This window comes from Erinaceus europaeus, chromosome 12 (assembly GCF_950295315.1).
Source record: "Erinaceus europaeus chromosome 12, mEriEur2.1, whole genome shotgun sequence".
NCBI lineage: Eukaryota > Metazoa > Chordata > Mammalia > Eulipotyphla > Erinaceidae > Erinaceus > Erinaceus europaeus.
In genome coordinates, this window is record NC_080173.1 from 34999382 (window position 1) to 35027121 (window position 27740).

General features: G+C 36.9%; 1 protein-coding gene and 1 non-coding gene across 9 annotated transcripts in view; one reads left to right on the forward strand and one right to left on the reverse strand.

Moving 5' to 3' along the window:
- ERC2 (ELKS/RAB6-interacting/CAST family member 2) overlaps window positions 1-27740 on the forward strand; it is a 1141350-nt gene that overhangs the window by 676094 nt on the left and 437516 nt on the right. For 7 of the 8 annotated variants that reach the window (XM_060203088.1, XM_060203089.1, XM_060203090.1 and 4 more), the window contains one exon: window positions 1929-2122. In XM_060203088.1, the coding sequence (XP_060059071.1) occupies window positions 1929-2122 (194 nt within the window). Of the gene's footprint in view, window positions 1-1928; window positions 2135-27740 lie in introns of all 8 variants that reach the window. The other variant, XM_060203094.1, reaches the window with a different exon arrangement.
- On the reverse strand, window positions 22823-22971 carry LOC132542322 (small nucleolar RNA SNORA61). Its single transcript, XR_009553410.1, has one exon. It is a non-coding gene; the product is annotated as a small nucleolar RNA SNORA61 (small nucleolar RNA).

The window sequence follows — 27740 nt, forward strand, 5'->3', positions numbered from 1 at the left end:
CGCCTATTCAATTTCCTCCTATATTAAGTTAGTACAATATCACTCCTGTCTTTATAGAACACAGCATAGCACATTCATTCTGCTTAACAGTTCCTACATGTCCTCTGAAGAGTTGTAATATAAGCTGAATAAAGGGTTATGACAGTGTAATAGTTGAAGAGAATTAATATGAAACTAGTATTTATCTTAACAATTTAAGATCTGTACATCTAAAATTCTTCTTTTATAAGAGTAAGAAGTTCTTATCACAAATACCAGTAGACATAAAGAGTAGTAACTTTCTTTTAAAATAGGATATTTTAAATTTTTGAAAGGTACACTGACAAAACTAAATATTCAGTGTAAGATAAAATTATTAACTTCATAAAGTCATAAGACTTATTAGCTCAGGATTTTCTTTCAGGTTATTTTAATTATGTTGACAAAATCAATAATACATTATAATAAAATGTACATACTAAAAAAATACAAACATATTCTGGGAGATAGTAAAGAGCATGAAAAGGTAATGATCTATTATATTGACATTTTTTTCCATGTTATTTTGGGCAGCTCCTTGACTAAGGCAATTTTAGACTAAAGAACATGAAAGCAAATTACTCCCCTTCTATCCTCATGCTTATATAATATGTTACATGCAAAAATATCATAAATGATTATTTTGTCATAAATAAATATATTTTATTTATACTAATTTTTCTACTAAATCATTGCAAAGACTATCAACCTTCTAACAGTAGTCTTAATATTAATTTTTCTAACCATGCATGATTCATTTGACCCTACAGTAGCTGTAGCTTGCTTGCCTTGTTTTTTCCCTGAAATTAAAAAAAAAAGTGTCTAAAGTACAAAGTCTATCTGCTCTACATAGTAAAACAGCAGAACAACTTAAGTCCTAATAAATTGTTAACATTTTTCTATTTCACACATGGATTTTGGAGATATATACATGTATGACTTCTCTGAACTTTCTATGTTGAATGTACACTGTTGTTAAACTACTTGTTTTTTCCCTCCTTGCTCTTTGAAGAAGTCAATTAGGAATAATGGGAAACAAGGGGTAGGCAAAACAGTGCAGTGCAGTATTCCGTCCATCTGTCTGGGAATATTGCAGCCAGAAGTTTATTTTGGAGATAAAAGAAATAATAAATAAAACCATGACACACCCACCAAACCACAAATACTTTGGCTGCAAATTATTCTGCAGTGTTGTTGCTGTGTTGTAGCTTGTGTGTCTTCTTGTGCGTAGAGCTGCCACCCACCCATGCATGTGTTTGCAGATTCTTGTCTGTGTGCTTGTTCATGAGTTATCTCATCCTTCTCCTGGTTCAGGTTAAGATTAATCAAGAGAACAAGAATTTATGGGTATGGCTGTTAGCTAAAAAGCCCTTCCCCACTTCCAAACTTTTTTTAAACTACATTTTCTTCTGAAATTTCTCAGTGGGATGAAGTATTCAATAATTAGGCAACTAGCCTTGTGATGCTACCAGATTTTATATGTGTCACTGACAGCTCCTTGGACAAAATGTGTTGTTTAATACCAATTAAAAAATAAAGCAAATTTCTATGAATTATTTTCTTAACTGGAAAAAGTTGATTTGTCTAAGTTCTTCTTGCCAAGTAACCAAGAATAAAGATATCATAGTCTTTACCAACATCCAACCTTTTGTTAGGATGTTTAATGCAATAAAGTATCAACAATAAATGAAATTCTCCGGTGCACCTTTAGACAGTTTAAAGTCGGCACTGTTATAACATAGCTGAAGTGTGTGATTTTTCTGTTTTGCCTTTTAACTGACAGTATACCCATAATTCTTGGTGGTTATTTTTTATTTCTTCAAAGTCAATTTCTTGGCCACTGGTGACTGCACTTTCTGTTGTTTTAAATAGTTATCTTAACTACATTCTTTAAAAATATAATGTTGAAGGCTCATAATATTGAAGATGACACCAGGATGAACCCTGAATTTGCCGATCGAATAAAACAGCTTGACAAAGAGGCCTCTTATTACCGTGATGAGTGTGGCAAAGCCCAGGCTGAAGTTGACCGGTTGCTGGAGATCCTTAAGGAAGTGGAGAATGAAAAGAATGACAAGGACAAGAAGATTGCTGAACTTGAGAGGTAAATTTTGCGGTGATTTTGTGAAATGTAGATAGTAAGAAGATTGGTTGCTATAGCTGCCAATTTTAGGTCATGATAGATTTGGAGAATACATTTGTATTTCAAGTGGGGAGCTAATTATGTAAGAGAAACATGATATTGTTCTTCTTGGGATGCTCAAAAGGGAGTTGACTTGCCATTTAATGGTATATATATTTCTTCATTGTCTATGAAAATAATGGTCAACTTTCATAAGTATTGTCCATGACTATCATTTGTACCAACAAAATGTGTAAGAGATTAGGACTTCTACTTCCTATAATCTGTTCCTCCATCCCACCCCCACCCCCATCAAAGATAAGCATTGGTGGTTTGGGTTTTTCTCAAGCAAAGAATATGGAAGCATGTAGTTTAGCATTCATTTAACATAAAGCAAAGTTGTCCTTATCCTTTGGATGTCTTTGAGTACATGACAACAAATTCATCTAGAAATTTATCTTTAAAAGAGAATAGAGAATTTATTGAGTGTGTTCTATGGCACATCTACTTGATAGCATATTTTGCCTTAAAAAATGGTTATGGGCATTTAGGTTTTCAGATAAATCATATCCATACTGGATTTAAATATATTATGAGCCCTAAAATAAACTTTCAATCAGTAGTTTTTCCTATATTTCATATAAGAAAAGAATTTCTGAATAATCTTACGTAACTACAGAACCTCTGAGGATATCTTATTGGTTCATCAGTAAGGCAGAATTTTTCTTTCTAGATTCAGTCCATATGGAAGAGATCAGCAAAAACAATTCTTGAATAAATCAGTGAATGTTTGCCAGCTCTGATTGAAATACTTGTGAGGCCTTAACAGACTTTAAAACATATGCAGAATGCTGTCCACAATCTTATGGAAAGATCACTGCTTTAGCAACATAAAAACCTGGGTTCAAATACTGCCTGTGTATTCATCAGTTGTGAGAACATCCTTGTATCTTGTTAGATACAACAGATTAAAAAGTAACATGTTTTGCAAGTACCTACTGTAAAGTGATATACACCTTTATGAGTAGTTAGATGGTCACAAATTCTATTAAGTGTGTCGGTATTCAGTGGATAGTTTAGTTTCCAATAAAATTTGAACATTTTCAGATATGATCTATATATTGTATTGAAACTCTAAATCCATTGAGATTTTATATAAATTTTATATACTTTTTTTCTTTCATGAAAATAAAATCTTTTTAAAAACCTACTGTAAGGTTACAGGGAAGTTAAGATTATGTTTCGTTTTTATTTTTATTGCCGCTAGAGTTATTGTTGGGACTTGGTGCTGGCACTAGAAATCTACATCTCCTGGAGGAAATTTTTCCCCCTCTTTCTTTTTCTTTCTTTTATTGAAATTTTTTATTATTCTTATTTATTGGATAGAGGCAGTCAGAAATTGAGAGGGAAATGGGTGATAGGGAGAGAGACAGAGAGACACCTGCAATACTGCTTCACCACTTGCAAAGCTGTCCTCCTGCAGGTGGGGAACAGGGGCTTGAACCCAGGTCTTTATGCATTATAACATGTTTGCTCAACCAGGTTGGCACCACTCAGCCACTATTTACTTAATTTTTATTTGGTAGGACAAAGAGAAATTGAGAGGGAGAAAGGTAGACACCTGCAGACCTGCTTCATCACTTGTGAAGCATTTCTGCTATAGGTGAGGAGTTGGGACTTGAACCTGAGTTTTTTGTTTGGTCCTTGAGCAGAGGACTATATGCACTTAACCAGATGTGCCACTTCCTACCCCCTTGTTTCTTTTATTTTTAATGCTTTTGAAATTCACTGCCTATCAAATAACTTGGGGCCATGCACATGTGCTTGACAAATGAGCCAACTTCCTGATCCAATTTTTATTTTACATGGGAGAGACCCAAAGCACTACCACCTGTCTCCATTCTTAGTTCTTTCACAAGGTACTGGGGATTTAATCCAGGCTCTAACTTCAATAGAAGGTATGCACTCTACTATGAGCTACCACCCCACATACTAAATATCCCTCTCTTACTGTCAAGAAAACTGAGACCTTGAAAGGTTGAATGATCTTTTGGAGACTGAAAATGTGATCACAAATGGTCAATATCTCAGTACAATTTCCCCATTTCCTTGCCTATTGCTCTGAGAAGAAGTAAGCCATAGAGAAGATGCCATTGGTAGTGATATTGAAGCTATTAATAATAGTAATTTTATTATAATCAGTTGTGTCTATTTTATGCTCATAGTGTATTGGTATTCTGCAAAACAGTCATACCTGGAGTGTTGTATACCACCTGTATTGCTACAGAAAGTACTACTATACCTAGTTCATAATGGGAAAAGTCTGACATCCACAGCTTAAATAAATTCCTTAAGGTTGCAGACTTTAGAAGAATCATAGTCAGTATTTGAATCTAAGTCTGACAGACCAGTGATTGAGAACAATCCCCCAACCAATAATGGGGCTGACAAAGAGAAAAACAGTCTAGCAGCTAGTGGAGATGCATTGCTTCTGGACCAAGGGAGAACTGTCTCATCTTTATTAGCTTTCTGAAGGAAAGTGATATGTTCCATATTTAGAAGGCATTTTTTCTTTCCTTCACTAATCCAACTCCCCATAACTATAATTGAAAATCGGGATCAACTGCTATAAAATTTGCATAAAATGAAATAATTGTCGAGATGGAGAACAGGTTTTAGCTGGACGCTATTGCCATTAAATCATCAGGAATAATCACATTTTTATTTCCTCAATATGGGATGCATTAAAAGCAACAGTGATTTTTATAGGCATTTATCTTTATGTACTTTCTGCACATTTTCTTTATCTCTGTCTTTGCCTCTCCTTAAAGCTGATGCCTCCCAGGCACTGTAATTCATAAAACGTGTGGCGGGATTTGACTCTCCCTGTTCTCTGCCTGCCTGTGTCTTGGGTCCAGCAACAGAACATAGTCTGGGAAATGTCTAAGCCCCAGCCCCAGCTATAGCCCCTAAGGAGGTGGGGGTGGAGATCAAGAGGGGATGTTTCTTGGGAAAAGGAGAGTTCAGCCTTGGCCTCCCTTTCTGAAGCATTATCTGCTGGGCTACATATGTATTCTGACAAAACATCTTCCTTGAACTATCAGGAAGCCCTTTTCAGATTGGGTAGTATCTTCTCTTGCTGGCTTACACTACTAAATTCATACTTCATAATGTTGGGAATTAAATATTTCTTAGCAATGTGACATGTATCTCCATTCTGGAGTCATGAGGAATATTTGCAATTCAGTTTGTGATTTTAAGAGAGAGAGAAAAAGAGAGAGAGAGGAGAAGAAGCAGAAGAAGAGGACGAAGAAGAAGAAGAAGAAGGAGAAGGAGAAGGAAGAGAAGAAGAAGGAGGAGAAGGAGAAGGAAGAAGAAGAAAGAGGAGGAGAAGAAGGAGAAAGGAAGGGGGAGGGAGAAAGGAAGAGGAGGAAGGAAGGAAGAAAGGAAGGAAAGAAAGAAGGAAAGATCCATCTTGAAATATATTTGTAGTTTCTGGTCTGTAATGTGACCCTACTGGAGTGAAAAAAAGAGCTAAAAAACAAACAAACAAACAAACAAAAAGCAAACAACAACAACAAAAACCCACACACAGCTAGGGTTCTAAAATATTCCAGAACTCTGAATTATGTGGAACAAAAGTTATGGGTTTAAGAATAATTCAGATTACACTGACACTAGTCTACTCTCATAAAATGCAGTTCATGCTTTCTTTCTATATTGTTAATATTTCCATTTTATTTTTTCCACAATGTATACATTCCAAATAGCACATGACTTGCACTTGCATACAGGCCTTTACCTCTTTAAATACCATGTGAATGATGTTTTTCATCAGTCATTAAAGATTTTGCTTTTCAAAGTGCCTATTGCTCCAGTGTGGTCCCCATGTGCAGGTCTGTCTATAAACTCTTGCACTTGGTGCTGATGGCTCAGCTGGGAGCTTCAGCCTTGGACTACAGGCTGCTTTGGGGGAGTTTGATGTAAAGTGGGTAAAGGGCCTTGAATTAGTCCAGAGAATTTATCTAAATCATGCTGAAGTCTTCATTCATTCACTAGTGCTAGAAAGCCCAGATGCTGCACAACCAAATAGCTAATTAGACATCAGAAGCAGTGAAATATGTGGTCTTTGTCGGTACCCACTAAGGTATGTAAGTTTTATTTGGAGCTTTAGAATTAATCCTATGGTGATTTAGAGGGAATAAGAGAGATTAAAGGAGTCTTTCAGTTCAAAGTCTGCCACCAACTGGATTTCTAGCATGGGAAGGTATCAGTCAGGTGATCTTTGGTGTATTTATTTTAAATATGGTAAAAGATTTGTTGGTATATTAGCTACAGAAAAGGGAAGACCCAACTTTAGCCCTTAGTTATATCCACTGTAGAGAGAAGGGTGGGTCCATTGGGATTCTATTCCTGAAAAACATAACAGAATATAAAACAAGGTAATGTTTAATTTTCTGGATCAGTGACTAATGCAACCAGACATGTGGACAATGTGAGAGATCATTTTAGATGCCTAACAGCACTTTATCTAAATCTAAGGTTGAATTTCTTATTTTCCTGTCTGATTTTATTCAATAACATACTGACATGATTTTTACTGCCTTTCAGAACTCTTTTCAAAACATAAACTTAACCTTACTTTTGAAACTTATGCTAATTTGAGAAGTCTCAGGATACTTGGATGAAACATGATACCTACTCCATTTGTTTTGATATAAACTCTTCTTAGTAATTTACATTTATGTCTGTGAATGTATTTCAGCTTGATTTTTTAAAAAATAAGTGGCAGATGGTTTTATGCCATCCTAAGCAACCTTTGGGGGAAGGTCATGAATACTGTGGGTGTCTTTGAAAATTTGGTGAAAGCTAGGGACCACTGGGAAGAAGAAATTAATTATTATATGTTTGTTTGCTATTTTCAGTTACAACTAGCTAAAGCTTATTTGGGGTCTCAATTTGATAAACTGCTGACACAGAAAGATTCAAAATGGTAGGTAGAGTCAGAGTCTCCAGAGTCTCCACAGTGCCCATAGCCTTACCTAATTTATTTTGATCAATTTCATGAACATGAAGCACTCTGCAAGGGAAGTTCAAGGGTTTATTGGATTAATGCTTTCACATATGTATAATCTTGAATTTTCTGTTTGATTTCTACTACTGTAGTCAATTTTCATTTGAACTCTTCTTGTTTAAGCTTTCTCCTGAGGATTTGTTTTGTTTTTCTTTCCTGTATGAGATGTTTAACATCACTTTGTAGTATAGACTGGTAGGATCCCACTAAGAGAAATAGCTGGTGAATTATATATCAGCTTATTATTACTTTTTTATTTTGCAAAGTTTTTTTTTCTTTTCTAGGTTAACAACTTGAATCTCTATTATGTGCTCCTGTTATAGCCTGAAGAAGAGCATTTTTGTTTTCTTTCCACTGTTTGCTTGGCAGTCCAGACTCCACTGTTTTGATGGATTAGAAGGGCTTGTTAAATATTCTGGTCCAAATAAATTATGAAGCATCTGGATATTTTCAGTGATGAAGTCTAACCTTCATTTTCACAACTGAAAAAACTACTCTCTACTCTGAAAGTTACTTTGTCCTTTCCTGGGAGGCTGACAGATGGCACCCACTGAAATTCTCCCCACAGTATCTTTGATCATTGCTAGGTGCAATGCTCTGTGGTGATTTAAAGTGGAAATCTTTGAACAGAAAGCCAAATAGCTCAGCTCCTTTGGTTTTCATGGGTTAAAGGAAAATATCTCATGACTATAACCCCTTCCTTCAACTTACTAGTTTTTAATAAAATCTTTGGGCTATCAGTGCTTACTACCAGCTCTAATATTGTAGTAATTTCCATTTCAGCTTACCAAATAATAAAATTTTATATGCACACAGATAGGAACTTTCTTTTTTAATGCCTCCAGAGAATGGCACATTCTAAGATCCGATTGAGTTACTGGTGTGGACCTCTGGTTCACATCAGTGTTTGTTTTGATTATGCATATAAAATCAGGTAACTATTTCTTGTGTATCATATTTAAAAATTTCTTACAGTGTGTGCCCAGCAATTTGGGGGGTAATACCAGATAAAAATTGCTTGTTGTCCTTAATTTGGTTATATACCTGCAAATGTAACATCTGTTGGCTGTATTTTTAAAACTAATGCATTTCCTTCCTTTTATTCTCTTTTGCTATCCCTTTTCTTTTCTGCTTATCCTCCAACTTGCTGCTTTCACCCTTGCTCCAATCAGCTTGACTCTCAGGTCAGTACTTTCAGTTTTTCTTCTAACTGCTATTCCCTCCTAAGCTCAATTTATTGCTTGCACTTGTTTAACAAACACATTTCTGAAATGTTTTTTCTCTGGCCACCACAGTTTTTTTTCCATTTCATCCTGTGCCCCTGGAAGGTTTATTTTATGAAAAGCCTGTATAGGTGGGAAAAGGCAAAGAAGAAGATGGAAATAAATCACTGTGGAATTATTCAATACATTCTATTACTGGATTATAAAATAACCAGTACAAGAAATCATGATGGAAACTCCCTAGTGCATTCCTCTTGAGCAGTTGAGAAACTGACTTCATGATGATAAAACATGGAGCTGTGGAAAAAACTAAATGCAGAATGTGAGATCTGCTCATGTCATTGAAACTTGAAAGTTAGATTTAATAGTGCAAACCATTTGGACTTTTCGCTTAATAAATCAACATGTTTTGATAGATTTATATTACTTTTTAAAAAGCTGCTTTTGAAAATTATCAGTGTGTTGGTAACATATTGTACACACATGTTATTTCCTGTCATTGTTTTAGTTTTTTTTTAACTTTTTAGCTTCATTTTTACTAGCTATGAGGCATACTTTAATTATCTAGGGCATAGCATGTGGACCCACATGTAAATCTATACTCAGTGCTAGCCTCATGCATCCTGATATTACGAAGCAAAATGGACATTTTGACTGAAAAACAATTCTACATTTGTCTCCTCAAAGATAGGAGGCCCTAAGACACAACTTTAAGTCAAACAAGCCTTCTCTTCCTGGTAATGCATTGCAAGATCTGATGATTTTCTTATCATCCAGTCAATGAGCTTATTAAAGGATTCTCATTGTATTACTTGAGTTATCTAGACTTAAAAATCAAGTAAACCAGCCAGGCAATGGTGAACCTGGTTAACCGCACATTACAGTGTGCAAGGTCCTAGGTTCAAGTCCTTGGTTCCCAGCTGCAGGGGGAAAGCTTCATGAATGATGAAGCAGGGCTGCAAGTGTCTCTCTCTCTCTCTCTCTCTCTCTCGCTCTCTCCCATTCCCTTCTCAATTTCTCTCTGTCTCTGTCTAATAATAAATAAAGAAATAAATATTTTTTAATTTTTTTTATATTTATTTTATTTATTTATTCCCTTTTGTTGCCCTTGTTGTTTTATTGTTGTAGTTATTATTGTTGTTGTTGTTGTTGGATAGGACAGAGAGAAATGGAGAGAGGAGGGGAAGATAGAGAGGAGGAGAGAAAGATAGACACCTGCAGACCTGCTTCACTGCCTGTGAAGCGACTCCCCTGCAGGTGGGGAGCCGGTCCTTGTGCTTTGCGCCACCTGCGCTTAACCCGCTGCGCTACAGCCCGACTCCCAGAAATAAATATTTTTAAAAAGCAAATAAAAAGAACTTAAGGTGATAGCTAAAGTAGTTATTTCTTTGAGAGGCAAGTTGTGCTATTTTCTTTACACAGGTTCTGAACCTCTATATTCTTTTCTGTCCACTGCTTATCACCTAAACTTCCAGACTAATTTATTTATGTTAGCAATGAATAGTTTAAAATCAAGACCTCCTGTAGATACACAAGTTTTGACCCACTGCTATCTCCCCAACCCCTGTGGTTCACACAGTTTGTAAAGATGAAACTACTTCTCTGTCTTTCCCACATACCACACTGATTGACCCACAGAAACTTTGAAGGAAACTCTGTTCTTACAGTTTCCCAAATAGGACTCTTAAAAGAAACTAAGAGCACAGCCCAACAGAATTACTGTCACCAAAAAACCTAATGATTGTTACTTCACTTTGTGGTACAAACACAGACATGATAATGATTGGAGGGCAGGGACTTGATCCAAACCTTTCCTCCAAGTTTTAAATTTGTTAATTTAATGAAGCTTAAGCTTTCTCCCTTGCTTGTTTTTTCTTTCCCTTTCTCTTTTCCCTTCCCTTCCCTTCCCTTCCCTTCCCTTCCCTTCCTTTCCCTTCCCTTCCCTTCCCTTCCCTTCCCTTCCCTTCCCTTCCCTTCCTTTCCATTCTTTTCCTTTTCTTTTTGCTTTTTCTTCTTCCTTTCTCTCTTTCTCCCTTTGCCTTCCTTTTGCTGTCACTGATATTAAAATCCTTGAGACCAGGGACTTCTTCAGCTTTTTTATCTCAGGCTTTCTTTATGCCTCGGTCTCCAGATACTGTCCACAGGCATTCTGCTGTCTTTCATGTACCAGAGACTGTACTGTACTGGACAGTATACTAAATAGTTTTTTTTCCCTTTTCTCTTATTTCATGGTGAATTAACATGAATTCTTACTCTCAGAAGATAGGATGTAAAGGGAAGTCTAGAAGAGGTTGTAGGTAACAAAAGCTTTGTTCAACAAGCGGGCAAGGGTATACTGATAGGTTACGTTTATATATTTGGATGCATGAAATGTAATTTAAAACAGGACTTAGTTTATTTCAATATTGCTTAAGCTATTGATCCAAGTTAACACTATTGGGAAAAAAATATAATTCTTGTAAACTGTCTCTAGATGTGTTTTTAGTGTAGAAGGAGTTGGACAGCCCCGCCTTCCTAGAAATACAAGACATTTAAAGTCCTGGAAGTTTATTTGAGCTTTGAGAAGTTTCCAGAGTTAACTATACTTCCCCCAACCACTTTTAGGCTTACCAGTTAAAAACAAGTAAAAAGCAAAGAAACCAGTGGTATTGAACTCAGAATCTCTGGCCCATGTACTTTCTTTATGACTCACAATTGATACATTGATTTGTATGTGAATATACCATATACATTTATACATAGATATACAAGACAACACTAATGTCTTGCATTTATCAGAAGAGAAGTTTGTATTTGCTTTATACTTCCCCATCTCACAATCCAAAATTGAAAGCTTCACTAACTTTTAGGGTTTTTCTATGTATTATGGAGCCACAGGAAGTTCTGTCCCCAAACACTTTGGAAAAAAGTCACATTTTCTTTTTTTTTTTTTTTTTTCTTTTCCTCCTCCAGGGTTATTGCTGGGCTCGGTGCCTGCACCATGAATCCACCGCTCCTGGAGGCCATTTTTTTCCCCCTTTTGTTGCCCTTGTTGTAGCTTCGTTGTGGTTATTATTATTGCCCTTGTTGACGCAATTCGTTGTTGGATAGGACAGAGAGAAATGGAGAGAGGAGGGGAAGACAGAGAGGGGGAGAGAAAGATAGACACCCGCAGACCTGCTTCACCGCCTGTGAAGCGACTCCCCTGCAGGTGGGGAGCCGGGGGCTCGAACCGGGATCCTTACGCCGGTTCCTGCGCTTTGCGCCACATGCGCTTAACCCACTGCGCCACCGCCCGACTCCCCAAAGGTCACATTTTCTTTTCAAATCTCTGTAAGACTCACAAGCTTAAGTTCAGGTGAGTAGATAGATACTAGATATTTGATTTAATACAATGTAAATGCCATATTCTAAAATCCAGAATATATTATTTCTATAAAAAATATCTTTACACACAAACCAGTGAGAAGATACACTTAAAAGAATCTCCAAAATGCACTTTATGTAAGGGTTTTTGTAAAATTTTCTTATATCTAGGAACTATTTGAGATTAGTATGTGACTTATGAGATCATTTAGATCATCTCCGCCAATGACATCTGCTGTGCAACTCAGGCATCCAAGTTCGACATCCTCGAGGAAACACTCATGAAAGACATGTCTCTGATATCTGATTACTGTAAAAAATGACGACTAACCCCTAGCACTGCAAAAACGGTATCATCTGTTTTCCATCTACACTATGCCTCGGCCTCGCGTGAGCTTAATGTGCAGCTTGGTGATACGAGAATCCGGCATGAAGCCCAGCCAGTCTATCTTGGCGTTACTCTCGATCGCACTCTGTCATTTCACGAACATCTCATAAAAACTGCAGCAAAGGTGGGCGCGAGGAATCACATCATTGCAAGACTGGCCAGCTCCTCATGGGGCGCGAGCGCTTCCACACTACGATCATCATCTCTGGCATTATGCTATTCCACTGCAGAATACTGTGCCCCAGTATGGTTCCGTAGCCCCCATGCCCACTTGGTCGATTCCAAATTATATTCCTCCATGAGGATAATTTCTGGAACCATCCGTTCCACCCCGGTTCCATGGCTGCCAGTTCTTAGCAACATCGCCCCGCCAGATATTCGTTGGGATGTGGCATCATCTAAGTTCATTTCCCACGTCTACGCTCGACCGGACCTGCCAAAATACGCGGATATCTTCGCCCACCCTGTCCAACGCTTGACGTCTCATCACCCAATCTGGTCCCCTACACCTACACTGAACTTCTCTGTTCCAGACTCTTGGAAACAGAGTTGGCAGTCAGCTGAGGTAAAGAACAAACAACTCATCACAGACCCCTGCAAGCGTCAACCCGGCTTTGACCTAGCACGTTATGATTGGGCCCTCCTCAATCACTATCGAACAGGCCATGGCTGGTGCACCGTTATGTTCCATCGTTGGGGAGCCAGAGATGACCCGAACTGCCCCTGCGGCTACAGACAGACTATGACCCACATAGTCAACGACTGCCACCTCTCCAGATTCAAAGGAGGTCTCGAAACTTTACATCAGGCTCAACCTGGCGCTGTTGACTGGCTACGGAAGAAGGGCAAACGCTAGAAGAAGAAGAATTTAGATAAATGTACAGAGTAACTGACAAAAGAAGGAGAGAGAGAGAGAGAGAGTATTCTTTGGAAGTCATTTTAAAATCTTGCCAAAAGAATATCAACCAAGTAAAACTAGAAATTCTCCCTGGTTGCTCCAGCCTCTAACTTGCTTTGGATCCTGGATGAGCTGCTTCTTTGGTTGTGACTCAATAACTTTTAGAGAAGAATGAAAATTTTTTGAGGTAGCAGGATCTTCAGGATCTTCCCTGGACAAGGTTGCCTGTGAAGGTCTGTGGGTGACCATCTCTCCAGCAAGCAGGCTGGAACTGATGCCTGGTGTCTGGCAGCAGGCGTGAGCTCATTGTTAGGGAGTCACTTCAAACACTTCCACCAAAATAAACTCTGTGATGTTTCCCCAAAGCCAAACACTGCATCTCAGTCTCTCATTCTAGTCAAACATGAAGTCACTCCTCGCAGGCCACAGAGATCTGTTGCCCAAAGAAATAATGAAAAACATCTTGCTGGGAGCATCCTCTGCTTCTTTGTGAGAGTCTATTCACAGTCCCCTTTCATAGATGTGCACCTACTGTGTGCTAGGAGGATAGCAGAGGCTGACCTGCAGATTTCCAGAAGGTGGTGATAAGAAAACTAACTGAACCATTTTTAAGGAGTGCTGTAGACACTTTTTTTATATAGTCACAATACATACTGAAATTACAGATAATAAAATGTCAGGAGTAATTGTAGCAGTAATAGAGTATTAACTAAGGGTCAGCACTGAATCAGTCACTTTTCATGTATTATTTTCTTCTCAAAGCAGCTGTGTGAAGTGGAGATTATTCATTTCTTTCATATTGAAGAAAAGGAAACTGAAATCCATGCAATCTAAATATTTTGCTCAAATCAGTATAACTAATAAATGAAGGAGGTGACTTTTCTCCTTAAGGCCAGTCCTTTCTCACTTACTAGTTAAATATTTTGCCCCATCTACTCTGGTTGCATAGTGGAAGTTCTGAGAAGGCCAACTGTAGAGAAAGCTGTGCAACTGTGTTGAGTCTGTTTTTTTGTTTAATTTGGTATTCATAGAATATAACTAATGAAGCAATATGGGAAAATATTGCCCTAGTTGCTATGCAGCTGACCTCTCCCTTCATCCGGAGGCTCTTACCTTCCATCTCTTCTCTCCTCCCACCATCAGTGATTTATTTTCTTGTGTAGGGATCTTGCCCCATCAGAGCCAGCTCAGGTGTCTTCTCTTCCATCCAGTTTTCCCTGAGGAACCCATAGTCCTGAGATCCATGTTATGTTATGCTACAGTTTCGTAGGTGACAGTCATATGCTTGGATGTTGTTGAATGACTGTTTAATGTTATCTTTGCTCTCCCATCCATTACTTAATCCCCAGAGAGATTTACTGTTGGGCTCTTCTTAGAGTCTGAATTGACTACACTGAACAGCTTTCTAACTTCATATGGGAAACCCAAGAAAAAATATGATTACCTTTCTGTCAACTTGTATGCATGAAAGTTCAAGAAAAATAAAAACACAAATAAAATAAGGGAAATCTTCATAGGAACTTACTTCTTTTTTCCCCTGCTTCCCTCCCTCCTTCCCTCTCTTCTGTTCTCACTTATCCTTTCTCCTCAGTAACCTACTCTCCACTTCTTTCCTTCTTCCCTTTTCTCTTTCTTTTATCCTTCTCCCTCACTTTCCCTTCCTTCTTGACTAATTATAGATATTTTTCTGCCTACAATGATATGTTCTAGATATACTAGTAAAAAAGACTCTACCCTCCCCTCACTCAGCTTAAAGACCAATGCTTCCTATAAGGAAAGATTTGGCAACTAAGAAAAATAGTTTGTCCCATTTATACTAATGACTGGAAAATTTGGGTTTCAGTTGTATATGAAAGTTTATTTTCTTGTTGGAGTTAAATGGGTTATACACAGCTCAGAGACTCATTTCCTTCTTTAAAGTCACTTTATTCTAATGCTGACATTTTTGGTGAAGTGTCAAAAAGTTCTATGCCCAAGCGTAACTGGTAAAAAGCCAGAAATCAGTTGATTTTGCTTTGGATACAAATATTTTATTGGGAATGGAAAAAACAGTTGTTTTCCCTGATTTACAGCTCCTGCAAACACAAAGTGGGTCTGTATTTAGAAATGGTTTTGAATTTTTAAAGTGTAGTCAAAGGTTGGTTCTTGCACCTTTTGGACCTAGTTATGGTGGAGCATACAATGGTAATATTTTGCTGCACCAGCAAAACTTTAGTTTTTGCTTGAGTTGTTCTATTGCTCTATCTTTATATTTATTTACTTATTTATTTAGGAAACTGTGATTCTGTAATATTTTTTTCTTTTGTTTATTGTGGGAATTAATAGTTTACAATAAATACTGTTATTGGTACTTGTTTAACATTTCTCAGTTTTCTGTGTCTTTCTCTTTCTTCCTTCCTTCCTTCCTTCCTTTCAATCTTTCTTTCTGTTTTTTTCATTAGTATAGTTTCTCACTTTTCCTGTCACCAAGAGTGTAGTTTCTCACTTTTCCTGTCAGCCCTACCCCCTTAAAAAACCACTATAGTTCTCCCACAATCTTACATATTAGTTGACTTTTTTTTTTACATTTGTGTGTTCAGTTCTCTATATTCTGCATGAGTGAAACCCTCTGTAGTTGTCCTATACATCTTTACTTACTTCACTAAGCATAACTTCTTCAAGTTCATCCATTTTATCCCAAAGGATGCAATATTGTCTTCATGCATAATATTATTTTTATATTGTAGAATACTGCAGAAGATTAAAGGAACAGAATGGTTGAAGTGTTTTATTGTGCAATATGCTTCAGAGTTTCCTTGGAGATTATTAAAGCAATTCTCAAGCTCCAAATATGTTAAAAACAAAGACAACCGGGTAGTGGTGCACCTGGTTAAATGTACACATTGCCGTGCACAAGGACATGAGTTCAAATCCCTACCAACAGGTGGAAAGCTTCATGAGTGATGCAGCAGGGCTGCAGGTGTCTCTCTGTTTCTTCCCCTTTCTTCCTTCCTTTCTTTCTTTCTTTCTTTCTTTCTTTCTTTCTTTTCTCAATTGGGGAATTAATATTTTACATTCAACAGTAAATACAATAGTTTATACATGCATAACATTTTTCAGTTTTCCATATAACAATACAACCCCCACTAGGTCCTCTGTCATCCTTTTTGGACCTGTATTCTCCCCTCAACCTACCCCAGAGTCTTTTACTTTGGTGAAATACACCAATTCCAGTTCAGGTTCTACTTGTGTTTTCTCTTCAGAGCTTGTTTTTTAACTTCTGCATGAGAGTGAGATCATCCCATATTTATCCTTCTGTTTCTGTCTTGTTTCACTTAACATTAATTTTTCAAGGTCCATCCAAGATTGGCTGAAAACGGTGAAATTACCATTTTTTTATAGCTGAGTACTATTTGTTTCTTCCCCTTTTTAACTCCCCCTTTCTTCTCAGTTTCTCTGTAAATAACAATAACAACAGTAATAATAATAATAATAATAATACAACTAGATCAACCATAGCAGAATTAGGAGATTGTGCCAGGTAGGCCTGATGAATCCTACTCCCTGTGTTGGAGATACTAGATTGATAAAATTAACCATTCATTTGAATTTTTTCTCAAAAGCTTTTTTTCCCCCTATTGCTTCCCTTTCTCTGGCTTCAGTTGGTACTACCATATGGATGAATATCAGCAAATAGTAAATCTCTCAAGATGTGTTAGCCTTTTCCGTAAATGTTGAGAAGGGGAAAGAATTTTTTAAAAAATAGTTTCTCAGTATTATTATAAATCACTTTCTAGAAAAATAATATCTTATTTCCTTTATATGGCTGTTCTTATGAAATGTGAATTCTGTCACTTCATTACCCACAATACCAGGTCAAGTTGTAGGGAAATCTATTCAACTAGTGAATGGTACTTTCTTCCATATTGGGTTAAGGTACATGGATTTTTTGTACTGTACAATGTCACATTTTTACAAAGTCTAAATTTTGAAGGTGGTATTTAAAAATAAGTGGATACTGTTTGTAATTCTCTGATGAAATTGCATTATTGGTATATCAAGCAAGGATTTTGGAAATACTCTATGTACATAATTGTGATAATTTTAACAGTGCCCATGCTCTTTTACTTTACTATAAATTCAATAAATACTATACAGACACATTTATTTATAATATTAAACTAAATAAATATGAACAGAATAGATTTGGAATATATAAGTTGACTGATTTTACTCTAGATGCAGTCATCTTGTTGGGGATGGGGAATAATTAATGGCTCCTGGAAAAAATAAAGTAGGTTGTATAGAATAGTTTTTGCAGTAAAAGTTTAATTAGGTAAATGGAAACAGCTTTCCATCTGAAGTACAGTCTACAATCAGTGAGACTCATGTCTAGTTTGTAAAATCACTTCTGTCAGTATCTTCTCTTGATTGGTAAAATTATTAGTATTATTATTGCTATAAGTAAATTTGGGTATACAGTATTTATGCTTTGCAATGAAATTTTAAAGTGCATGAGTTTAGGGGTTGGGCCATGGAGTACCCAGTTTAGTACATTCATTAGCATGTGCAAGAACCTGCATTCAAGCCCCTGGTCCCCAGCTTCTGGGGTGGGGGTTTGAACAGTGTAACAGTACTGCATGTGTCTCTCTACCTCCCTCTCAATTTCTATTTTTCTCTATCAACAAAAAAGAAAAATAAAATTAAAAAGTGTGTGATTCTCATAGTGCAGAAATCTACCATGTTTGGGAGACTTACATACTGGGGACTCTACAGTGATCACAGCAACTCTTGAGATAATTTACAGGAACTGTGCACAATTTTATCTTAGGTATTGGGAAGATCTCTTTAGAAAGTATTGAGAACAAAACCACAACCTTTCTCATATGGGAATGTGAAGTAATGGAATAGTTCCTCCCTGGCTTTGGGTGTTGGTCAACTAGAATATTCCCATGGCTGGAGAGATCTTGATGTGATGTGTGAGTTGAAGTGTAAGAGAGTGCTTTTAAATTTAACCTCAGAGCCGTTTGCTACTTAATCATATGTCAGTTTGACGGTTCCAAGGACAGCATGATGTGTTGCACACAGATAATTACCGTGGAGAGAGTGAGTTGGTTATAATAATGAATAGCCAGAGAATCTTCTGATAACCTGCGATGAGTGGGCCTTGGTGAGAAACACTCACTGGGCAATTGGCATATAGGTGTCCTATCACTTTGGTGAGTGTGCATGCTCTTCTGCCACCTAAGTACACAAAGCAAGGGCTTTTTAGGGATTCTTGAACAGATAAAGACACACTGCTCTTGGGTTTCATGTGTTATCTATCCCAGTCCTCGTATTACTATGCATTGGCATTTCACTCATAATCCAGGCTGTTTAAACTATTACCCATTGTTAAGTTACCAAATGTAGAAAATCAGATAAATTCCATCCTGAGAAACAAAGTCATCATTGCTATGGTACTTTCGATTCATAGCCTCATGCCACTGAGCCTGTTATTATGTTTATAAAAGGAAGATAATTCTTTTATAGCTCACCACCTCATTGACCTGTGGTTAGCATGAATGGTGAAAACAGATCAGATTGGCATATGATAGACGAATATTCATTAAGTGAGAGAGAGAGAGAGAGAGAGAACATCTACATTGCTATATACACACAGTCTTCATACATACAGGTATATTTATAAATGAATTTATTCAATACATATTTTGTTTTCATAAAAGGATAATTTAAGCTTTTCTAATTATAATATCCAGGATTCAACCATTTAATTATTTTTTCATATTCATCCATAAAAGGACCTTGCTTTGAGCTGAGAAAACAGGCATCCAAGTTTGCTACTTCATCAACATCTTGCCTTTATTCATTTATTTATTCACTTTAGTACAATAGTAATTGTATGCACCAGACATACAGTTGTTATCACTATGGCATAAGGAGAACTGTCCCAAGAGGCAGGATCATGGAATATGAAAGAAAGCTGATAAAAAGGATTTATAGCATAGTATAATATGTATGCAGTACTGCACTTTTTAAAAAAATAAATATACCTTTGAAATCTTCTCCATGCATATGTAAAGCATCCTATTATTGTTGTTATTTTTAACTCGGCTTACTACCCCATTGTCCTGGTCTTGTCTTAAAGGGCATTGGGTTATTGTAAGCTCTCCTTTCATATAGACTGCTATAATGCATAATTTTAATTTTTTGTAGATTTAAATATATGTATAGGATAAACCTCTGGGATAATATATTTCTGATTTTGCTGGATTTTTTTCAATTTGCCCTCTACAGAGACTAAACTATTTGTAGTCCTAACAATATATATGAATGCTTATTCCAAATTAAGTTTGACATTGTAAAAATTTTAGGTGTTTTCAAACTTTTTTAGCTTTCTAGAAATGGAATTTGAAAAAAAATGTTAGTTAAGAGTAATGTTTATTTATTTATTTTTGTTTTATTACTAATGAACAATGGAATCTTCAAACATGTATAATTTGATATGTTCTCTGGTCTTTTTCACTTACCGACGAGATCTTATATATTAGAAGTTTACTAACAATCTTAATAGGAAATTGTTTTGACTTGTATTTCGAATGTTCTCACCTGATAGTCTGTCTTTTTATTTTTCTATGTTTGGGTGATTTTTGTTACCAGAAAACACAATTTATTTTTTGTCAAACAGATTCAGTATTTTATGAGTTTTGAATTTTATGTCATAATTACAAACCCCTTTCACACTATACAAATATAAGAACCATTGTTCTTTGCTTTCTTTTGGTATTTTTGTGGTTTGGTTTTCTGCACTTAAGTCTTTGAACCATCTGGAATTTATCTTAGTGGGAATCGGAATATAACTTTATTTTTTTCTAGGTCAAGTGAAGTTTAAATGTCACTTCCTTCATTTGCCTTTCCTTGGAGCTAGCCAAGACCAGGTTGGGTTTATTTTTTATAAATGCATGCGGTTTCCACTAGAACATGAACTGTTAATGGTTGGTGCAATGTCTATCTTTTTTTTCAATCTAGATTAGAATTTCCATCTGGGAAGGTTCTGTCTCATTCACCTAGTACCTATAAAATAATATACTTTTTATTTTATGAAAATGATAGTGAGAGAAGAAAGGTGAGAGAGACAGAATGCAAGACTAGCAAACCATATCAACACTGTGGTACCTGGGATTGAACCTGGAGCCTCACACATGCAAATCCTGGACTCTATTCTGTGAACCATATCTCTAGTTGGGAAAGAAAAAATAACAAATAAATAGGAAGGAAGAGGAATAAAAGAAAAATGTTAGACTTTTAAAAATATTTTTTTTTAAATGGTAGGCTCAATAAATATTTGTAAAATGAATTAATGGTATTAGTTATAAAGAACCCAAATTGTGTGATAGGAGTCATAAGTAATGAGAAGTTATGTAAAAAGTATAAGGTTTGCAGATGAGCCTCATATAAAGACAAGTCAGCAGGATGGTAGAAGATTAGCCATATTCTGCTCACAGGATGGTACAACTGTGCCTAGCACCAGCATACAGCCTGGATGACCTTCACAAACTCTTCACTGTAAGATGCAGCAGTTATCTGTTTCTTCCTTGGAAAGCATAAATTTCTTATATTTCCTTGCATTCAGTAGGATCTACCTACTACTGAGATCCCTGCCTAATTGTTGCAGAAGACAGGAAAGGTGTAGAAAATAGGTATAGAAGCTGATTATTTACCCAATTGGGATAAGAAAAATCTGGAATTGAGCAAAGAGGCATTGTTAATGAAAAAGGTCAAAACATTTTGCATAATTATCAAGAGCATTCATAGAGGGGTTTATAAGGGAAATTTCTATGAATCTGACAGTATTTGCATTTGATCACCAATGGATCAGCTGTGCAGTTTAGGCTTGGAGTAGATGTAAAAGGGAGCAATATGAATTTGCCGGGACCAAGAAAGCCTTGAGTGCTTATCTTAAAATAAGAAGGAGCAAGGGGGGAGGTGAGGAGAAAACATTTTGAGCCTGGGGTGAGTATCTCTGTGCTGGAGGAGTTGGCAGTCACCTGCACTAGCAAAGACAGTGGTACTGCAATAGGTAGTGCTGTGACACTAGAGGTGATGTGGAGGGAATAAGTTTAAGGGATACAAGCAAGGCAAAACACAAATCATCAGCCTGTATCTCTAGCCTCCTTTCTTTCCAGAAGTAAAATGATCATGTTTCTATCAAGATCCTGTGAAGCAGGGTAAAGAAACCAAATCCAGCAACTAGTGTAACAGCAGGGGCAAAATAAAGTGAGTGGGTGATCCTTTGCTCAAGAATCTGTAGTTACTACTCTTGCTATTATAGTAAAAGAAAGAAATGCCTTATTTTGATAATTTCTTTAGTGTAGGCATGGTGCTAAATATTTTCTAGGTTTATCTCACATTTTTCTTTGGCCACTCAAAAATAGTAGCTAAGGTGGCCAATGGAAAAGATTTTGACATGGCTCACCTGGTAGAGAATACAGTGTACCCTTGGACTTGGATTTGACCCCCAAGACACACACGTGGTGGAGCAGTGCTGTGGTGCTTCTTCTGCTCTCTCTGTTTTCTCTGTCTCTCAGATTCTGTCTAAAAAATAAAATAAAGTAAAAATAAAATGGAGTCCACCCGGATTAGTGGAATTCTATAGATACAGAACCTCACTTATAACCCTGGTAGCAAAATATTTAAAAGAATTTAGAAAGTAGATGGCATTACTAGTCCTATTTTTGAGGTGAGGAAACTAAAGCTCAGGGAAGTTAAATGACTCGCCCATTATCACATAGCTATTAATTAGCAGAGCCAAGACTCAGTGCCAGCTTCTCTGACTTCAGAAACCAGAACTGACCAATGTGTTCCATTCCACAGTGAGACTTTTTATGCTAGGCTAAATTGGTTTGGCCCCAAAACTCCCGGGTACCATAGGGACCAGTCTTTAATGTGCTTCTTTTGGGGTGGAAAGCTATTTCTATAATACAAAAGATTCCAAGCATTGATGAAAACCTCTCATAATGGAAGTTGAGAAGCTGTTTGTGTTGGCAGTTCCCTCAGTCTTTTTTTTTTTTTTTTTTTTGAGTTGCTGGTCTGAGCCTCCACCCTCTCCTGAGCAGGAGGGTGGAATTCCTCTTTTTGATGTGAGTTTGAGTGGACCTCTATAAGAGGCAGCAGCAGCTTTGTAGACAGAGATGCTCATCAGCTCTGGATGGGCTTCAAGAAACATGGACAACAAAGATGGGGGAAGACCTCAGGCCATCCATCCTCCAGCCTGCTTAAGACAGTTCCCGGTGGGGAATTCTGGGGACGCTGCCAAGAGAAAAGATGAATTTCCAGGAGGGGTGGAGGGGTTTTCTGCTTCTTCCAGGAATCATTACTGGGATAGTTCTTCTTGGCCCCACACAGTGTGATCAGAGAATCCCAATAGCACAAAAGCCAAGAAGAAATGAAGGCCTTTGTTGTGATATATGATATCTTCTCTTTTGGGAGTAAAGACAGACAAGACAAAACAACTCTCTGAAGAGAGAGGGTCTCTGCAGCATGATATCAGCTTTGCCCTTGATCTTGCTTGAGACAAGTGGGAGGACTGGCAGCATATAATAAAGATGGAGAATTCACACTCGTGGACTAGTGCTCTTGTCCAGACAGCAGGCACACTGTGAAATAATTTCTTCCTCATGATTATGTCAAGCCAAAGATGAGAGATCATGCCATCAGAGGCAGCTCCTCCCTCCTGCAGTGGGTATTTTTTATGTTTGTTTTTTTGTTTTTTCATATTTGTTTGTAACTAGCCCACATATTGAATGGCAGACTCCAGAGCCTGTGAAGCCAGCTTTTTTTTTTTTTTTTTCCAGTATTGCTAGCCCTCCTGTTATGATTACCAAGACCAACATTCAGATCTGATAGGACAGGGAACCAGAGGTCCTATTTTTTTTTTTTTAACTTTTAAGCTTTAATGTTTTCTCTGTAGACCTGATAGAAAGTGTTTGTGTGCTGGCTCCTTGATTCTTCTAGCTGCATGGGAGAGTGGAATTTCTCTTCGGTTCTTTATTTGTTTGTCTGTCAGTTATTTGATTTACCTTCTCTGTTCTCAGATACTATACTTTTGTTTAGTTCTCTAAAATTAAAATGTTTGCCTGGCACTGCTATATGCCAGTGATGAGCAGTAAGTGCATCTGTCTGCTTTGATGGAAGTAAATATTTAAAAATTAAATTAAATGGGAGTCAGGTGGTAGCACAGTGGGTTAAGTGCACGTGGCGTGAAGCACAACGATCAGCATAAGGATTCCAGTTTGAGCCCTCAGCTCCCCACCTTCAGGGAAGTCACTTCACAGGCTGTGAAGAAGGTCTGCAGGTGTCTGTCTGTCTCTCTCCCATCTATGTCTTCCCCTTATCTCTCCATTTCTCGTATCCAGAAACGACATCAATAACAACACCAATAATAACTACAACAACAATAAAACAAGGGCAACAAAAGGGAAAAAAAGAAAATTTCAAAAAAAAAAAAATTAAATCAAATGAAAATGTCCGGAGTAGAATGAGCAGCAGTTTTTGTTTGTTTCTCTGCCTTGCGAATGTTATTTGTAGGCTGTCTGTATTATACAATCAAGTAATTTTGTAAAATTAAATAGTCCACAACACCTTTTAATTTTTATCTATCATCACAGGGCCTCCACTACTAGGGTGGGGGGCTGAGACTGCTGCACTGAATCTTCCTCCAGGTAACTGACTGGACTGACTGGAACCTGGGGCACATGCATAGCAAAACAGTGCACTATCTAGGTGAGCTACTTTTGTTGACCCTCACAAGACCTTTCTAGAGACTCTGGCGTATTTAAATACAATTTCGGGAATAGGTACTTCCGAGTGCCTCCTTGGAGAACTTTGATGTCACTCATTAAGCATTTTCTGTGGGCTAGGCTAAGCAAATAGAAAAACTACTACAACAACAAAAAACACTCAGTACAATCTTTTTTACTTATTTTTTAACAATAATCCTGTAAGAAGGTCGTTACTTTGTGATAGGCATGTAAGTAAACTAAGTCATAGTGAAATTGCTGGTAATTCATTCCAGGTCGTTCTGGGTAGTCCAGATAATCTTGAGAGCAAGTAGAATGTGGACACTGGCATGCATCCCCTTGTGTGCCATAATAAAAAATGGAAAACGGGCTGGGTGTTGGTGCATCTGGTTAAGCTCACATGTTACAATACACAAGGACCCAGGTTCAAGCCCCGGTCCCAACTTGTAGAGGCAAAGCTTTACAAGTGGTGAAATAGTACTACAGGTGTCTCTCTGTCTCTCCCTCTTTATATATCCCCCTTCCCTAGATTTATATCTTTATCCAAATAAATAAATATAATAAATAATTTAAATATGTATTGAAAAATGGAAAAAGTTTTATTAAGATGGAAGTGTAAACCTCATATTTCCAACATAATAAACTGGTCACTTAGCAGTTTTATAATTATCCTAGCTGCTCTTCATTGTGGCAGTAAACCTGCTTTTTAGATAGAATTCTCCCAGTGGCCTGTGACTCATCCCACATTGTGTGTAATTTACCAGCTTTCATTGTTCTTATTTCCTTTACCCATTCTAGCTGTTGTTGTCCCCATGGATCATTTGCAGTAGTCTGCTGAACATCACATTCTGTCCTCATCCTCTGTTCAAACAGAATTGGAGAGGCAGAAGAATCCTGTACCTAACAATCCCTGTTGCCACCTGTTTACCTTGGATAAGAGTAGATCCTCTGCTGAACTTATCATGTCCTTCATATTCTGGTTCTAAGCTGTTTTCAAGTTTTATTTTCAATCTCGACATATACACAAAGCCCCTGTGCAGACTTGCTTTTCTACCCAATACCAGGCTAGCTTCACGGGCGGGAAAGAGAGACAACCAGGGACTCATGGCTGAGTGGTATGCAGTTCAGTCTTTATTCATGTGGAACTCTGTGCAATCTAAACTATCTCTAATCACAGTCTTGTCCTTATATATCCTGAGGCGGAAGAGTCCGAACAGGATGTACTTAGGATAGGGGGTGGGGAGAAGGAAAAAGCAGGAACCAGTGAGGATTAAACCAATGCCTTGGAGGCAGGGTGGTGCTTAGTTAACAGTGTTATGCAAATAGAATACAGTGTTAAGCAGGACAGATTAAACCGATGAAACAGAGGGGGTCTTAGAAGCAGAATTTAGAAGCATACCAACAACCCAGTATTTGCATCACTACTTCCTCCCTATTTTATATTTAAACATATATTATTTATTCCTATTACTAGTTATTCCTTTCCTGCAAAACTCCTACTCATTCTAGAAGTCCCAACTCAAATGTCCCAAATTTGTGTGCTCTCAAAAAATAGCAGTTTGATTTTGTGTGCTGGCAATCTTTAGTTAACATTATTATAAAAGTTATTTTGTTTTACAGCCACGTGTCTCTCTTCTCCATTAAACTTTGAACTAACAATAAATGTACTTTCCTCTTCATCCTTCTGTTGTTAGCTCCTGGCACATTATTATTTCTTCATGAATATCTGTTGGAGGATGGGAAAAAAAGTGGGTGGGAGGACGAATAGATTGGCAGCAGAGAAACCAGAATAGACCTGCTTCAATGTTCAAAGAAAACAAAGTTATGAGCTAAGATGACAGTAGAAAGAATACAGAGAATGCAACTGCTTTGATACTTTACAGTGACAGATCATGGTGATCTATTGCCTGCAGAGTTTGTGATGAAAAATGCTTAATTCTTCCTTGACTTCCAATTTTGGATGTCTTTTGATGGAGGAGAAACTGAAAAATGAGTATATTTTTAAAATAAGTATTTATTTTTGATTCAAGTATTTATTCATTTGTATGAAAAAGGAAGACTAGGCTACTGTTCAGTCAGTGTAGTTTAAGGGGTTGAATCTGGGTCTCATGCATGTTTTCTATACCTGAGATACCTCTCTGGGCCCATGATATCCATTTTGACTCTAAAGACGAGACAATTGTGTATTTACATATATATATATATATATATATATATATATATATATATATATATATTTATTTATTTATGTGGAATATCCATGAAGAGTTGTCCAGTTGGTATTTGGAAGTTTGAGAAACATAGATTCTGGCTATTCTAGAGCGGGGGGCCTCATTTGCCTCTTGGCAGCTCTTTGAGTCCCACAACCTCTCTTTAGCTCCTTTATTTATACCTGAGTACATAATGTTCCTGGTGTGTAAAATGTCTGAGCCATGTTGTAAAATGTTTATCATTGTGCATAGCATTTAAAATGAGAAGTGTGTTTATACATAATGTATATGATTTCTAGAAAAAATATCAAAAAGCCTTTAATTAGGGAAATGGTTATTGGGAAAGATAAAGGTAGAATATAAATTTTCATTTTCACTTAATTTTATTAAGATAGTATTCATACACCATAAGATGTTCTTTCTTATTAACCTTTTGAAGTTACACAATTCAGTATTTGGTTGCTGGTGCATTTACAAGGGTGGGAAATCATCAAACTCTTGAATTCCACAATTAAATTTTTATCTGACCCCATGACCTAGAAATTCCTCACCTGGGAATATATCCTAAGAAACCAAACACACCCATCCAAAAATATATTCATATGCCTATGTTCACAGCAGCACAATTGATAGTAGCCAACATCTGGAAGCAACCTAGGTGGCTAAGAAAGTCATGGTATATATACATAATAGAATACTACTTAGCTATTAAGAATGATGAATTCACCTTCAGCACCTCATCTTGGGTGGAGTTTGAAGGAATTAGTGAGATAAGCCAAAAAGAGAAGGATGAATACGGATGATCTCATTCTTGGACAAAAGTTGAGAACAGAAGAGGAAATACAAAGCAGAACTTCACACCTTTTGGTGTATTGCACCAAAGTAAACGATTCTGGGGGACAGATGGGGAGGCTTTCAGATTGTGGTGTATGATGATCGAGGAGGAAATAGGCTGGGAGTGAGAGTGTTTTGCAGAAAATTGATAAATTTTACACATGTACCAACAATTTTATTTACTGTAAACCATTAATACCCCTAGTTAAAAAATAGAAGAAAAACATACTTCAGAGAGAAAGTTTATATCAATTATCATTCACATTTTCCCATGTATTTCCACCTTCCCTTAGTATTTGACAAACACTAGTCTACTTTTTGCACTTATGTATTTCATAAATTACATGGAGTATTATAATTTGTGTTTTAGTAACTACTTTCTGTTTAGCATGATGTGTCTGGGATTCATTTATGTAATACAGATATCAGTACTTCTTATCTTCCTGTTGCTGGGTATAGTTATATTTGGTTTATCTATTTGTCAGTTGATAGATATTAGGATTATTTCTACTATTTAACTGCTATGAATGATAATGCTGTGAATATTTATTTGCAAGTTGTTGTTTGAACCTATGTCCTTACTTTTCTTGGTTATATACCTAGTAGAATTGCTATGACATTTTTTTTTCCTTTGAGGATTCCGTAAGATTAGATTAGGAACAATTGAAAAGATATTAAGAACATTTAAAAAGTGTACTCTTGACCTCAAACACCTACAAAGCACACATATGGTCTCATATAAAATAGATACTTACCCTTTATGGCGATGTCTTTATTTGCCTTGGAAAGGACATCTACCTCGAGTGTTCACTTGGCATTTGTGTGTTGATATGACTGAACTTTAAATTTT